General features: G+C 42.5%; 2 protein-coding genes across 2 annotated transcripts; one reads left to right on the forward strand and one right to left on the reverse strand.

The window, feature by feature from the left end:
* Positions 1 to 720: 720 nt before the first annotated feature.
* Positions 721 to 10,844, reverse strand: LOC118410490. Its single transcript, XM_035812269.1, has 12 exons — positions 10,624 to 10,844; positions 9,474 to 9,681; positions 8,962 to 9,083; positions 8,521 to 8,691; positions 6,214 to 6,351; positions 5,605 to 5,917; positions 4,205 to 4,316; positions 2,892 to 4,055; positions 2,637 to 2,765; positions 2,387 to 2,534; positions 1,865 to 2,085; positions 721 to 1,422 (listed from the first exon to the last, which is right to left on the reverse strand). Exons 1-12 carry the CDS (start codon positions 10,813 to 10,815, stop codon positions 1,248 to 1,250), a joined length of 3,093 nt encoding a protein of 1,030 aa, XP_035668162.1. The 5' UTR covers positions 10,816 to 10,844; the 3' UTR covers positions 721 to 1,247.
* A 152-nt stretch (positions 10,845 to 10,996) lies between these two features.
* Positions 10,997 to 16,356, forward strand: LOC118420885. Its single transcript, XM_035827949.1, has 10 exons — positions 10,997 to 11,083; positions 11,402 to 11,614; positions 12,384 to 12,597; positions 12,818 to 13,092; positions 13,280 to 13,420; positions 13,664 to 13,818; positions 13,919 to 14,095; positions 14,344 to 15,543; positions 15,912 to 16,149; positions 16,311 to 16,356. The coding sequence occupies exons 2-9, from the start codon at positions 11,408 to 11,410 to the stop codon at positions 16,135 to 16,137; spliced, it is 2,595 nt and encodes an 864-aa protein (XP_035683842.1). The 5' UTR covers positions 10,997 to 11,083; positions 11,402 to 11,407; the 3' UTR covers positions 16,138 to 16,149; positions 16,311 to 16,356.

Consider the following 16,356-nt stretch of genomic DNA (forward strand, 5'->3'; position numbering starts at 1 on the left):
ACTTGAAGGAAGTAGCATGCTCAAATGCACGTTAACATATCCGTGTGTGTGTGTGTGGGGGGGGGACTTAAGGGATACAAGCATGTCACAATGCCAGCTACCCTGGGTGCCAAACAGGATTGGGCTGCCAGCCAGTTTATCCGGGGACCGGTTCATAACCCGTCCTTGTGCTTTATCAGAGCATTTCAAATTGCTACTTCTCCATTTGACTGTCTTTACATGGCAATGCCCACCTGTTTAATTTCACTGACTTCTACTAAACGTTATATGCAATTCAGTTACAAGTTGATAGGTGGGGCAACTGTATTGTGCAATGATAAGGGTTTAAGGTAAGGGTCCACATTCGTTGTCGTTGTTTCAATATTTCCATGCACACTGACAACCAGAAATGGCAATCATTTACTTTAATCTCTCAAATTTACACGTGAAGTGGGCGAGAGGATTAATTGGGTGGGAATACATGTCAAGTGGAAAAGTGTATGTGAGAATGCATTTATGTGTGTGTGTGTGTGTGTGTATGTGTGTGTATGTGTGTGTGTGTGTGTGTGTGTGTGTGTATGTGTGTGTATGTGTGTGTGTGTGTATAAGTGAGTGTGTGTGCGTGCGTACTATGTCTAGGTTTGCGTGCATAGACAAGCATATTTATTTATGTGTGTGTAACGTTACATGTGTTTTCAGAAATCTAATCACCACAGCATACCCAACCAGTCAATTACGATGTGGTGTCATAAACTACAAGAGTTCTTTTTTATATTTCAGTTATACGCAACATGGATGACAAGATCTATGAAGGAAAATTGACAATTTATGGTCAAAATGAGCCAATTATGTTATAATTATCAACCTACAATAAAGGTCAGTTGTATTGGTTCAAACTCAAAGACCTATGATACATTTTGTTTAAGTCACTAAAGTTAAGTTTCAAGATAGAACAAGGTAGAATCGATCTTCTAATGGCGAGAGTAAGAAACAAGCAAATACAATCTGTTATCCATATGATGGCAAACATTTCAAATAAAGTCATATCAAATAATCTCATATCAAACATTATATGAAAAAAATCTGAGAAAAGATCATGCATATGAGATTTGTCACAGGTTAATTCAAAGTCGTCCAGGGGTAAGGTTTGCCTCAGAGTGAGTGCGATATTAGGAGGTTTGTTGAATAAGTTCGTCAAATTAAAATGAACTTTGTGGGTCATTGAGTAATGTGATGCCTAATCCAATCCCAATATCCCGGAAAGACCATTAGTTACACGTCACAGCTCGGAGAGTTTTCTCGCACTGCTCAGCCGTTGGTCGTTTGGTTGGATCGGTGCCCCAGCATGACGTCATCACTTCCCGCCATCCTCCAGGAGCTGGGTAGTCCTTCTTGGGGTCAGGCCGGCGGCCTCCGACAAGTTCGTCTGCAAACTCCCCAATCCTGAAATGTGTTTCAACTTTTGTAGAGGGCTGGATCAAAGTCTATATTAACGTATTTTGTTTACCAACATCAACTTTTTATGAAAGCATATACAAATTTGGACTCAGAATTAAGAGATTTCGTGAAAACCATGGGCTTTCGGTAAGGCTCACGTCACATTGCCAAACCGAGGCCCGACTGACCGTGCTGTTTGTTGAATTTGAAACGAAAAATAGAAATGTATTCGGAAAATCAAAAACGAGTAATGCCAACGACTATTGTCTTGAGGTCTTGTGTAGTTTGGTGTCTTTCATATCATACTTTTTAATCCCGAAAGTTGTCCGGCCGGGCCCCGGTTTGGAAATGTGACGTAGGCCTTAATCAGATTGGACAGATCATTGGAGATGATATGCTCACAGAACTGGCCAAATGAAATGTGATGAAACGCCAGACATTACCGAACCTGTTTATTGTGAAGTGCTCGGCGTGAGGCGTCTCCTCCCCGTACCACATCTCCCACAGAAGGATGCCGAAGCTGTACATGTCCGACGGTTTCCCGTAGCGTTTCTCCTGGAGGACCTCCGGAGCGATGTAGGGCGGGGTGCCGCACAGGGTTCCGGTCACGTCAGCAGCCTTCTTGGTTAGGCCTACGTCAGCCAACTTGATGCTCTTGTCGTTAGTTATCTAAAAGGCATATATGTGTTTGTCAGAAAAGCAGCAAACAAGGGGCTTCGATCCACCCAGACGACAGGCATAACTACTTTTAGTGACAGGTCCTCCCAATCTATAGTAGAGACCCTAGTTGTGTAGTTTGCCATATAGTGGGTGTACTACGATTTATGCAAAATTATATTTTAGCAAAAAGTGGTTCAAGTATAGTAAAATCTGCAGGCGATCACGTTGAGGCTACATGTTTTCTTTTTGTTTTTTTTACTACAGTCTCTCACTATTACATTTTGATTCAACCTTTATTAGCAGTACTCACCAGTATGTTTTCAAGTTTCAGGTCCCTGTGGACCAAACCCTTGGAGTGGATGTAACACAGCGCCGCGGCCAGCTGGAGGGTCAGGGGGTGAACACAGGCAAATGCTGTCTCACGAGCTGAGGGATTCTTCCCCTGTCTGCCAGGGTTCCTAAACGAAGAAGCAAGTATTGGTTACATAGAGTACTACCACACTCAAGATTGTATTCTAGCCATGACACTGAAACTAAAATAGAGGGCATGGTACATGTACCTTTCAGCATTGTTGATTAGGAACTCCTTCAAGTTGTCCTGGCAAAGCTCCATGACGAAGATAACCTTCTCATGATGTGCCCAGTATGACGTGCCGTAAAACCGCACCAAGTTCTCATGCTCCAGACTCCTAAAACAAAGGAGAAAAGAAGAAAGGAAATATATTTTGATTCACAGTAACAAGTGGTTACCTTCAACAAAAATTAAAATTTAGAATGTATTAAGATTGTAAATCCATCACTTCATAAATTCTTACCGCAGAGTTCTTTCCTCCTGCATAACTTCGGATGCATTTGAGCCGTATAAGCTGTTCCTTATCAGTTTCAATGCTACTGGCTTTCCATCCAGTTCGGCCCGGTAGACATCCCCTGAAGAACCTCGTGCGATGTGCTCCCTCTCTAGCAGTTCTTCAAACAGGATATCGTAGTCACGGATGTTGGTCAGGTAAAAGCAGTCCAGTTCCCCACACAGCTCTTCGCATGTTGCCAAGCTTGGTGTAAGGTGCTGCACGACAAGATCGAGCTTCTCCTGCTTTGCGATGGAGTACACTTCCTTGAATAGTCGCTCGTCTGACTTGATAAGAATGGGAATCGTGCTGAACAACTGGCTGACATACTGGAAGACAGGCTCGACCTTAGCCTTGACAACTTCGTGGACGTTTTCCCGAGATGTAAAAGATTGCAGCATCTCATCCGCCAGTGTCGTCATGTAGGCTTTCTTGTCGGCTCTGTAGCGCTGCAGACGGCTGCTGTCGCTCATCCTCTGTGCAATAGCCATCAGACCGGTGGCTGGGAGGGCAAGCATTCCGACAATGACACCTAAAGGGATAACAACCGGTGCCGCAGCCCCTAGCGCCCATTTCTGCCCAGTAGTGAGAGTGGGTATGGTGAACATGCTGTCCTGCACGTCCTCTACTCTAGTCGACGCCTGTAGCTGGTGAGTGGTGTGCAATGGAGTTGCCATGCTGCGTTCGATTTGAAGAATGTCGTCCTCAACAAGGCTGAAGTCCGCCTTGAACTTCGCAAGCATCTCCTCCCGAAGCACGTTGAAGGAGTCGCGTTCCTGGTCCCACATGCAGACGATCTGCTTGATGCGATCTTCCACAATCTTCTTCATCTTGTATTCCAAGATATTCCAGTTGACGTCATCCGGCAACTCATCTTCTTCCCAAGCCACAAGCCACTCATGCACATCGTCAGACGCCAGGTAGGCGCGGAGATCTTCAACTGCTTGGTCGGTTCGTTCCTCCAAATCCCTTGTCATGGCCGACTCTTTGGATGCTGCTAACTGCCGTAACTTCGTCAGTCTTTCTTGTATCGCCTTTTCTTTCTCCTCAATTGCAGGGAGCTCATTGTCGACGATATTTCCCAGCATGACTCGCAGGTGAAATGAAGATCTCTGAAGGACTACTGACAGCTTTCTAAAAGTAATGTATGTTAAGTAAGGCAATATAGTAAACTTTATGGAACAAAATCAATGGGCAATACCAAGAACATTGATCCATTACTTTACCAACAACAAAGAAAGATTGAAGTAAAAAAAGTTAAAAGATAAAAGAATCTAGTTTACCTGTAGCTCAGCTCAACCTTAGACCGAAGGCTGATGGGCAGTAGCCTCTTGAAACCATTCAGGAGCTCTGCAAAGGATTCTGTGATGTAACCAGCTTTGTTCCAAGCGGTAGCTGCCTATACGTACGTGTGTTATATGTATAAGAAACAAAAGCTCAATTTCGAAGACAACGAAGATCAAGAAACACCCAGACCTGTACAACCACACTTTCACCGTGATACTGACGCCAGTCCAAATGTCAATCTAAAGACGTGCGAGAATTGACTATTCCAATGAAACTCACATGTGAAAAGTCCATAACACTTCCGCTCAAAAAAGACCTTTTGCTTAATCAACCTAGTCCCCCAATAAGTTTTTCTAAATGTCCACAACACACCCACTCAAAATATTTCTGTAATTAACCCAGTACAAATTGAATTCTAGAAGAACCCCCCCTCCCATACAGGAATGGACTCCCCAGAGACATATCTTTGTTAAGTGGGGCATATTACCACATAAGCATCTCTCAGAATGTAACGTTATGTCAGAATTTCACACCGGGGACAAGTGTCTCGGTATATTTTAGAATTGTGTTTAGCACCAATGGCAAGTATGTCAGTACGTGTATAATTTGAGATCAGTACGAAAGACAGGTATGCTGGTGTGTATAGATGGAGATCAGCAACAAGGATAGGTATAATGTCATTTGTAAACGGCGTTCAGCACCAAGGACAGGCATGTTGTCATGTGTTAACGGTGTTCAGCACCGAGGACAGGCATGTTGTCGTGTGTAAATGGCTTTCAGCACCAAGGACAGGTATGTTGTCATGTGTTAACGGTGTTCAGCACCGAGGACAGGCATGTTGTCGTGTGTAAATGGCTTTCAGCACCAAGGACAGGTATGTTGTCATGTGTAAACAGTGTTCAGCACCAAGGACAGACATGTTGCCATGTGCTAACGGTGTTCAGCAACAAGGACAGGTATGTTGTCATGTGTAAACGGCTTTCATCACCAAGGACAGGTATGTTGTCATGTGTTAACGGTGTTCAGCACCAAGGACAGGCAGGTTGTCCTGTGTAAATGGCTTTCAGCACCAAGGACAGGTATGTTGTCATGTGTAAACAGTGTTCAGCACCAAGGACAGACATGTTGCCATTTGTTAACGGTGTTTAGCACCAAGGACAGGTATGTTGCCATGTGCTAACTGTGTTCAGCACCAAGGACAGACATGTTGCCATTTGTTAACGGCTTTCAGCACCAAGGACAGGTATGTTGTCATGTGTTAACGGTGTTCAGCACCAAGGACGGGCATGTTGTCGTCTGTAAACGGTGTTCAGCACCAAGGACAGGCTTGTTGCCGTCTGTAAACGGTGTTCAGCACCAAGCACAGGCTTGTTGTCGTCTGTAAACTGTGTTCAGCACCAAGCACAGGTATGTTGTGATGTTGTCATATATGCGCATGCAACAGATATGTGTATTTGTGTTTGACTGAAAATGAAAGTAATGTACAGATAGTGGGATGAATAAGTCCATACCTGTTGAACAGAAAAGCGGAAGATTTGAGACTCATCTAGATCTGTCCAGCAGTCCTGCAGCTTCTTGATGGTGTCATTCCTCACCTCGTCAGCTTCGCCCTGAGGGACTAAGTCCCACTTGTTACAAACAAAGATGGCTGACGTTGGGTCGAAAGTGGTGTCATCCCCAGTCTTCAGGGACAAGAGCAAATCGCCAAGCTTTACACGGGAAAATACATAAAGTCAACCTCACCTTTCAGGGTATTCACTGTGATTTCTGAACATCTACCTGGTACTACTAGTACTTCTATATATATATAGTATTAGTACATATGACAAAGGTATGTTTTAAGATCGCTCTGCGCTGAGACATATTCTGCCACTAATAGATATGTGGGTCCCTGCACAGAGCTGACATTGCAAACACAGCCAGCATCTAATACCCAAATATACTGCATGTCACTTTAACTATTATGATTTATGTAATCTTCAACCTTTGAAAGATATGGACCTACCCTGTCCTGAACGCCGCCGGCGTTCCCACTGTTGATGACGTAAATAAAGCCAAACGCAGTGGGCAGGTAGGATTTCACCATGCTCGAAAGTGTTTCATTCTCTCCGACCCCTGGGGTGTCAACGATTGTGATGCCCCCCTGCAGGACAGTTTGTTGATGTTAATTTTGTACACGGAGCCTATTTATACATTTCGACACGGAAGTCAAATGTATCATTATGCACTATGCATCTTTAATGTATAGTTTTCACGTGTGTGTGTGTGTGCGTGTGTGTCGGGAGGAATATCGTAAGAACATTTGTACGGATTGTGATGATATTTGGTACGAGAGCAGGTGTTTTTGACCTTGTGGTCCTCCTCAATTTTGGGCCTCCTGGTGACCAACCTTGGCACTGCAGCAGACATTCCGTGTTTTGTGTGCGTGCGTGTCCAGGGGAGTATCTTAAAACATTTGGATAGTTTACGATAATACTAGGTGTTGTTGACATGACGGTCCGCCTTGAATTTGGGCCTTCTGGTGCGGCTTTTTGTCACTGCGGCAAACCTTTCTTTTTTCCGTCTTAAAACCTCTGGATGGATTGTGATGAGATTTGGTACGTAGGTAGGTGTTGTTGACCTGATAGTCCTCCTCAATTATTTGGTGCATGGGTAAGTGCTGTTGACATCACCTGCTTCCACGATTTTGGGCCTCCTGGTAGTCGGCCTTGGCACTGCAGCAGATCTTCGGTTTTTGTCCTTATGTCCTAGACACGCTTGGCCCTTATTTTTTGTGATATATATTGTGATATTTTTGTGATACATATTGTGGTATTTTTTGTGATACATATTGTGATATTTTTGTGATACATATTGTGATATTTTTGTGATACATATTGTGATATTTTTGTGATACATATTGTGGTATTTTTTGTGATACATATTGTGATATTTTTGTGATACATATTGTGATATTTTTGTGATACATATTGTGGGTTTTTTTTGTGATACATATTGTGATATTTTTTGTGATACATATTGTGGTATTTTTTGTGATACATATTGTGATATTTTTTGTGATACATATTGTGATATTTTTTGTGATACATATTGTGATATTTTTGTGATACATATTGTGATATTTTTGTGATACATATTGTGGTATTTTTTGTGATACATATTGTGATATTTTTGTGATACATATTGTGATATTTTTGTGATACATATTGTGATATTTTTGTGATACATATTGTGATATTTTTTGTGATACATATTGTGGTATTTTTTGTGATACATATTGTGATATTTTTTGTGATACATATTGTGATATTTTTGTGATACATATTGTGGTTTTTTTTTGTGATACATATTGTGATATTTTTTGTGATACATATTGTGGTATTTTTTGTGATACATATTGTGATGTTTTTTGTGATACATATTGTGATATTTTTTTGATACATATTGTGGTATTTTTTGTGATACATATTGTGATATTTTTTGTGATACATGTTGTGATATTGTAAGGGGCAAGTGGTGAAGGTCGACCCTCCAAGAGCAAGGTGCTTTGGAACGCAGCGGCATGTTTCAAGGAGGGTAGCTAAACAATGGAAAGACGGATCTTTATGTTATTTGGTATGCAGGTAGCTCAGTCGGAGATATACACAAGGAAATGCAATTTAAAAGTTATATGCATTATTATCAGTATGGTATGTTATACATCTTTGTGGTTTGTGGACCGGGGTGCTTTGGTCACCATTTACTATTTCACAGTCCTTACTTTCTTTGCCATGTTATTTTTAGTTTTATTACAATAGCTGTAACTTTTAGTGTAGAGATATTTGTGTTTGTATGGATGAGAATACTTTCATATTGTTATCTTTGAACATTGGTGTATCAGTTTGCTTTATAGACTATTTCAAGGTAATCAGTATTTGCTAATACATTAATTGAATCATCCCGCAATGAGAATCCCTACCAGTGAAAATCATATTTGCAACACCCACAACCAAGCCCTTCCAAAACTACTCAGCACTTTGGACACTTGACGCTTCAAACAAGAACGCAAACGTAGTTCCGCAAACGCAAGTGATAAACGAGGGTAATTGTGTACTCTTGGCCTGTATATATAGGTTAAACATAGATATCAACACGAATTGTTGTCATTGTAGAATACATTTCCATATCTTCTACATTTAAAGACCTTAATCTGAAATATTTCATGGAGTAAGGTCTTTAAACTCTTGTTGTTACAGCAAGCACGTCTCAAAATATGTGCAAAAATTCAAAAGCATATATCATCACTTTTGGAATACAACGTTACGTCCCTCACCTTCAGCATGGGAATCGTCAGAAAGAGCTCAACCCTATGGTACGGGTGGTCCCTACTACCGCGCCCTTCTGTCTGGTGCACGTACTTAGCCAACTGCTGCAGACGGGTCTCTTTGTTCGGGCTCAGCACTTCTTCCTCGGGCTCCGACACACCCCACTTATATGCGAGTACCTGCATCACGGTTGATATGAATCTACGCTCATTTTTGCTTAGTAAACATTTCTTTGTCTGAACCTTTGTTTATTCAGGAAAGATCAAATCGGCCTGCCGGTCGCTTTTAATTGAGGTTATGAGGGAAGAGGCAAGGGTCAGAGGTTGGTGGAAAAAACCGTAACCTTTTCCTTTCATCCGTTTTTTTATGAACGGATGAAAGTGTACTCTCCAACCTCTGCTTGGAGAGTACACTGTGTTAGCAAATGCTGGAGGTGAAGTGTAACGTACCCTTTCTCGGTCGCCATATTTCAGCTCACAGATGACGGAGGTTGAGCTGAGAAAGGAGTGTGGCAGCAGGTCTACCCCCAGGAGCAGGTTCAGCAGAGAACTCTTCCCGGCAGAGGTCTCTCCTGTGTACACAGATAGTCCAGGTTTTGTATGTTAGGTTTGTGACGTTGGAATCGACCTGAATATAGGATATCTAAACATTAAACAAATGTATTAAACCTTCTTAGTGCATACATGTATTACTTATATGGCAAGAAATGCCTTGCGGCACAATCTGAAGCTCACATCATTTGCTGCCATTGGCTGGAATTCTGTTTATCTATTTATTTCATCTTAAGAAAGGTGAGTAGGTGTCAAAGTGGAGACACAAGTGGACAACATACAGAACAGAACAGAACATAAAACCCAAGGCGTCCAGCGTTAGCTAAACAGGCAACATCTTATGTGGTGAAACTACTTGATAATGCATGATAATTGGCAAGTTTATTGCTGCTTTTCTGCCCTCTATGTACCTGCAACCACAATGTGGCACGAGTCGTCCGCGAGTCTGCCTATCTTCTCGTACAGCTGTGCCCGGAAGTCTGGGATGTTAGCCTCCAGCTGCTCCCTGGCCGAGTCGTGAAGGCTGTCGGTATACTGGACAGTCCGCCTGAAGAAATCTACCAGTTCCTCGCGTCTGGCGCGATCTTTTCTGATCACTTCTGACACAACGGATGGGACCTATTCAACAAATGTTACGATAGTATCCGGTGTGTCAGTCATACAGCTGTGCAGTTAGTCAAGTCCACTTCACATATGTCAAGATGTTATCGCCAAATCGAGTGGTACATGTAAACATTTTTCGTGTTTTTTCTTTCAAATCCAATAAAGCATATAGAGCAATTGCAAATGGACAAACAACTGTCGGATATCACCCAGGTCAACATCACCAGGGATATCAACAGTGGTGGATTTTAATAGTTTGATAATGTTGGGTTATGTAACTTCTGCGTAAACACAAACGTTAGAAGTGGTGTATTGTACATGTGCCTACCTTGGGTAAGCGTGCCGTGCGAAAGCGCAGCTGCTCATTGGTGTAATCAAACAAAACCACTGCTTGTCATTGGTCACAGAGTGTTGTACTTGATGAATGAAGAACAAATACTGCCTTGCAGTCAGAACGCGTGCCTTGTCGTCAATTTACGTATTTGATGTTATTCGGCGGGCTTAAATCTTAAGCGGCAAATGTTTGACCTTTTTGCTATATGCTGCTTAAGAAACGACAGGCTTCGTTTTTCAAGGAATTTTTTTAAGTACATCAAAACGTGAATATGTATATGTATCTGCATTGGGCAACCGCTTTTTTTGTAGTTATCAATTCGATGCCCTTGCCTCCCCGGAAACCCTATTGGAGGAAGGGGCAATCAAGATGATCTCTCATATACTAATGCTCTTATGATGGTGACTAATCTATAGTCGAATATATAGACAGTGAAAGTTGAACAACGAACAACAAAGTCCAAATGACAGTCATAAAGCAATGATGTCTCTAAGGCCATAATTATACACCGGTTCCATATGGTAGTCAAAATGATAATGAGAATGATTGTTGATGATAGGATAGTAGTTTTGGTCGTTTTAGATATGTTCGTATTATACACGAATATATGTAGTTACGCTTACCATATCGGGAGTCCACTTCGTTGCGCCAGGTTGCTTTGCTAGCTTCTTCAGGAGACAGATCTGTGCATCCTCTACCGTTTCAATATCATGGGCCTCAACGCCGAAGTGCTCCAAAAGATCACATGCTTCCAACAAAGCCTTGACCTGATATATCTTGTCTTCCGTCAGCTCGTTACTTATAAAACTTGCCATTGTTGTTACAGCATGTTCAACCAACAGCTGCGGGCGAGAATTGTGATAATTTGTTCTACTGTAGCTAAAAATACGTCTCAAGGCATGGCTACCTACGGATGTTCAGGTTTGCTATCCGATCACGTGCAAAGTTATAAAACATTGACATCCAATCAGGTCGCAACAGCTCATACAACCAGACGTATTTAACACTTTGCTTTAAATTGCTTCACCATTGAAATTAGCAACACGACACCGTGACTGTTTTCATCTTCCTGTGAATGCCGAGGTACGGCTTAGTATTAAATCCTTCCGGCATAACAATATAACATTTGAATATGTAGTAGTAATCCGATGTAGAGTTAACTTACACATCCATGTAAGATATATTTTTTATTCTAAACTTACGTAACATATGGCTCCCATGGTTCTTCACGTATACAAAGATAGGAGAAATGTAATCGTACCCATGATGTAAGGTTTCCGTGATAACTAGTTGCTAAACCATGTATTGTCTTCAGTCTTATTTCACTGCGACTAAAGTAACAGAACAGTAATTTCACAGTCCACAAATAACGTTGGGACTTTTGCCATGTTTTTCTCCCAGGCAGACATGGCCGACGGTACTGCTACTGCCCACGGTCAAGATGAAAAGAAAATTGAGCTAACAGACGAAACCATTGCAAAATGTAACGTTCCAAGAGCCAGGAAGATTTCCAGAGAACACAACATCCCCATTGGTGATCTACGAGAGCTCGAAGATATGCGACAGCGATTCCGTCAACACTTGAGACAGAGAACAAGACAGGCACACAAAGAGGTAGATTATGTTGATACTTACAAAGATACGTCTCAAAATAACGGAAATGTGAGACTTGTTACCTCTATGGTTTGTGGTTAAAAGTTGTTATGTGCACAATTTCTCTGCACAATGTTGATACGATTGGTGATAAGCGCCGTACGCCTAGGTGTCCTCACCATACACTATAGCACGATATTTACACAATTTCTGGGGTTAGTGACATCAAAAAGGGCAACATTACGTCAGTGTATTATTTGTTCTATTATCTCAGCTAGACGTGCAAGCACGTATATCCCTGACCTTTGCAACGGGTATGATAAATTTTCTCCGCAGGGCCTTTTTTCATGGGGATATTCGGAATCACCTACAAACAGACAGAGAGACACACACATGTACACACAGACATATTAAAACACTACCTCCATTTTTAATTGAGGTACATGTAACTAGGACACGTTTACCCCTAAAGCGTATATAGAACCATGAAAACAATAATGGCAAGCTGACCTATGTGCTCATTAGGTATGTAAAGGAAACATTATTATCGAAGAGCAATGTTGGATTTTCCTTGGCTCTTTATCATGTATGTACATGTTGTGTGAGTGAATGATTGATTGCTTAATTGTTTGACTGAGTGAATATGTGAGTGCCTGTGTGTGTGTGTGTGTTTGTTTGAACGTGAGTGTATTTTTCACTAAATAAAGAACAATATCAGTTAAATACACAACATAATTATACATTACGTTTTGATGTTACTGTGACGTAGTGTTTCATGAACTTTGTCCAGGTTCTCCATGTCGTATCGGATCTTAAGGACAAAGATGACAGCGCCCGCAAACGCCTTCAAGAGATAATGACAGATGTGCAAAAGCTTCTCGAAACCTGCGATGACAAGATCCGTGTGCAACTTGACTTAGAACAACGTACGGCAGATCATAAAGCCAAAATAGCCCACCATATGGAGACGTTACAGTCAACCCATTGTCCGATTCTAGTCGCAGGTATGCCATATCTACATGCACTTTCATGTGACAAAGCAAAAATGAAAGGTGAAAGAGTCCAGTCACTATCTTGGGACTATTTACTCACACGTCTGGTTATCATCTAGTAAAGCCATAGAGGCATTTGATACTGTAAACAGCTGGTAGTAAGTAAAAAGAGGCGAATAACTATGAATAAGGCTAATTGTCTTTAATCGTTTGTTGACCATCTTAACTTCAGGGGAGACATCGTCTGGCAAGAGTAGTCTGATCAACGTCTTGCTCGGAGAATACCTTCTGCCATCACACCACCTTAGTTGTTCTTCCGTCATCTGCAAAGTCCAGTATGGAGAGGATCAGAGAGCCGTCGTCCACTATAAGGACAAGCCCCCAGCAACCATACCACTTCCCGCCGGGAAGGACGACCTCGCTGGGCATCTGTTTAAGAAATCGGACCGGGAGAAGGAATCCGGGTGCAGGGAAGTTGACATATACCTTCCACTGGACTATATGAAGGTGGGGTTCAGGAATACCCATGTTACATATCTGTAAATAATAGGTGTGTCAATGCCGATATTAGATCTGTGTGGTCATCTTGATTGTCTGATATCACTAACACAACAGGATTATAGCTGCTAAATTCCTATCCTTCAGACTTGCATGTACACATGTATCTTCTGTGTCCTACCTGTCCTTGCTACAGAGTGGGATCTTCATCGTAGACAGCCCGGGTATCGGCGAGTCGGACATCATGTCAGCGGCAGTGATGGAGTATCTGCAGCAGGCGTTCGCCTTCATCTACGTCATCAAGAGTGACAATGCAGGAGGAGTTCAGGATGATAGGGTGAGGTTTTAGATCATTTCAATCGAAATGCGTTATTTGCCAACGGCAGTTACTACATGTACATATAACCAGCAGTTGCGGTGGTAATGAGTGAAAGATAAATGTAACTAATATAACGTAGTATGAAGCATCCTCCCTTGCAAACATATTGGAGCGTTAATATTATTTACAATACGAAGAAGGGAAAATGTTCGTAGGAGTTTCAATTGAGCTTTTTTTTTTACAAATATTTGACTTGCACAGCTGAAGAAACTTCTGAAGGAGGTCCGTAATTCCCGGAAGCAGGACAAGCTACAGCCCCTCAACCCAGCCAGCGCCATCTTTGTTTGTAACAGGTGGGACATCGTCGAGAAACATGGGCCAGCGGAAGCAGATAAAGTCAAGCAGGATATCATCAGGTGAAATAAACAATATTTTGTGTACATGTAACATAATTGCCTGAAATTGTAGAATGAAAAACGCATGTTTAATCAAAGATTTTGGAATGTTTAATAACAGGAAGCTACGTGCCTGTTGGCCTGGTTTCCGACCTCACCAGGTGTTCTTCATGAACACTGAACGTGCAGCGAGAGACCTCCGGGCGGGGTACGTGGCCGACGACTTGGCGAAGCTCATCGAGGGGATTGAAGAGCTCATCCCGCGTGCCCTTCAAGCGAAGACACACGTCTCATGGAGGTACGTGTTTCCTTTGTTGGCATGCACTATAATCTCACAAGATGTCAAAATGCTGTATACATGTTGAAAAACATTAAGTATAATACAAAACATACCATGATCATTAATGCCAACAATTGAAAGTGCATGAACGAAATTTACCTTGTCTGCCTGTACTTTGAAGAAAAGACATCAGTATGATGGCTAAGGTCACAGTTAAGTGTATTTTACCGCCGTCTTTTACTTATGATGCTGTTTCTTATTTTCAGTTGGGCAATGTATTTGGTTGGGCGTGTAGCCCACTACATCAACTCATTTCTATTGAAGTCCGCTATGACCAGCAGTCAACTCCGTCAACGATACAAAAAAGCAAAAGATGATCTCGATAGTCTTAAGGCGTATGCAGATACGATGCTGACAAACCAGAAGCAGATGCTGGAGGATGTGAAATGTGAACTCCTAGCGGCGATGACCACATTTCTGCAAGAAGAAACGACCGAGTCAGCCATGCAGTCTTGGACGGAGTCGGAGGTCCCAGAAGTAGAGAAGGGCATGGAGTGGGAAGTGCTGCAGTACCAGATTGAGTCCCGCATCAGTACACGCCTCGTGGAGCTCATTGACGAGTGGGAGATTAAAATGAAACACTTTCAAACAAAGGGAGAGGAGCTGCAGAAGACCATCGTCGCAGGTATGTCTACAGTTGAAGTACGTCTTTTCAAGATCGAAGACGAACTTAGCAACCAAGACCGACATCGCAACATTACCGTTTTCCAGACACAGAGACCGCAGAAGAAGAAATCGGTGAGGAACTTGGTTGATTTCTCCACCGAACATCTCAGTCGTTCGGACAAGATACTGCTGGGCGTTACAGCTCCCTTATTGGCAACGTTTGGAGTCATCGGAGCGGTGGCCGCAAGCCCAGCGTTGGCGGTGATGGGGATCCAAGCACTGAAGAAAAAGTACACCGATCAACAAGAAAGGCACAAATATAAGGCTGACAAGTGCAAGTATATGGCCGAAAGGGCAATGGAGAGGCTGGAACACTTCCGCAAAAATGGTGATTCCATTCGTAAGTACGTACAAGAAAGGCTCAAGTCGGTGGAAGACCATCTACATGCATTCGGACACAACTTGCCAATGAGGATGAAAGCACAGCTACAACTGATGGAAAGGATCGAGAAGGATCAACGCACGGCGAAGGAGCTGGCGTCCGACTACCAGCCGCTTCTAGAGAAGTTCAGCGGCATGAAGGCCAAGCTGGCGCTGTTTGAGCTGGAGGAGCTCAATCTGCTGGATCCCTGCCGTGTGAGATGTGATGAGGTAGACGAGACCGTCAAGTTCTATCGTCTCAACATGTCATTGAAGAAGGGTAAAGTGACGACAATGGACGGAAGCAAAATGGATGCAACTATCAAGTCATACAGCAGGAAGATAGACGGGACAATCGTTGGCGACTTTACCACCGCCAGGTGCGTGTGTTAACATGGAACGTGGTGCCTTATGATAACCAAGGACGTTATATCACATGTGATATAACGTCCTTGTGATAACTAAATGCACAAAAGATAAGCTGGCATTCGGGGTGTGTTTTTGCATTGCAGCTTCTGCTAGAATACTCAGCCTTCAAATTCTGCCATCTTTGTTTGCTTTGTTTCTTTGTCCATAACCAATATTACAAACAGAACAACATCCGCAGTAAGTTGTTGATTATTGATAAACATGACTATGTGTAATCAATTCAAAATGAAAAAGAAGATGCTCAGCCTCAACTTTTGTGACAATCAATTAGATGTGTTAGATCTTTATCTTTATCAATGTCTTTTTTTTTGTACTACAGGAAGTTGATGCACGACAACATCCTCCGTTTCGTCGGAATCTGCGTCATCGACCAAATACCACAACTAGTCCTGAAAGCAGCAGATGGCTGTCTTCGGGAGTATCTTCAGAAGGGCCCCAGGGTTAGCGCCATGTTCGGACTGAACACCCTACCAGCCATGAGGGGCGTCTGTGCCGGGCTCCAGTATCTGCACAGCAAACAACTCGTCAGCTTCTTCCTGTCGTAGGATACTGTCCTGGTATGATCTGTAGTTTATCTCACAGCAAAACATCTGTCTACAATGTTATGGGCAATCTCCTCTGACTTGTACGGATTCTTCTGTATATTAATCAAATAGTAGCACAGTCCTCCACAATTTCATTGTCCTGAGAAACTGACGTTTGACATTTATCTTTTAAGGTTATTGAACGTGATGGTGGTGACAGCCGGTTTAAGCTGGCACATG

This window comes from Branchiostoma floridae, chromosome 1 (assembly GCF_000003815.2).
Source record: "Branchiostoma floridae strain S238N-H82 chromosome 1, Bfl_VNyyK, whole genome shotgun sequence".
Classification (NCBI taxonomy): Eukaryota; Metazoa; Chordata; class Leptocardii; order Amphioxiformes; family Branchiostomatidae; genus Branchiostoma; species Branchiostoma floridae.

Coding starts and splice junctions, on each gene's coding strand:
- LOC118410490 (XM_035812269.1), bottom strand. CDS start 10,815: ATGGCAAGTTTTATAAGTAACGAGCTGACGGAAGACAAGATATATCAG. Junction 4,317..5,604: donor ACAACATACCTGTGCTTGGT/GCTGAACACAGT, acceptor ACGTATAGGCAG/CTACCGCTTGGAACAAAGCT. Junction 2,535..2,636: donor CTAATCAACAATGCTGAAAG/GTACATGTACCA, acceptor TTCTTCGTTTAG/GAACCCTGGCAGACAGGGGA.
- LOC118420885 (XM_035827949.1), top strand. CDS start 11,408: ATGGCCGACGGTACTGCTACTGCCCACGGTCAAGATGAAAAGAAAATT. Junction 12,598..12,817: donor TTGTCCGATTCTAGTCGCAG/GTATGCCATATC, acceptor TCTTAACTTCAG/GGGAGACATCGTCTGGCAAG. Junction 15,544..15,911: donor GGCGACTTTACCACCGCCAG/GTGCGTGTGTTA, acceptor TTTGTACTACAG/GAAGTTGATGCACGACAACA.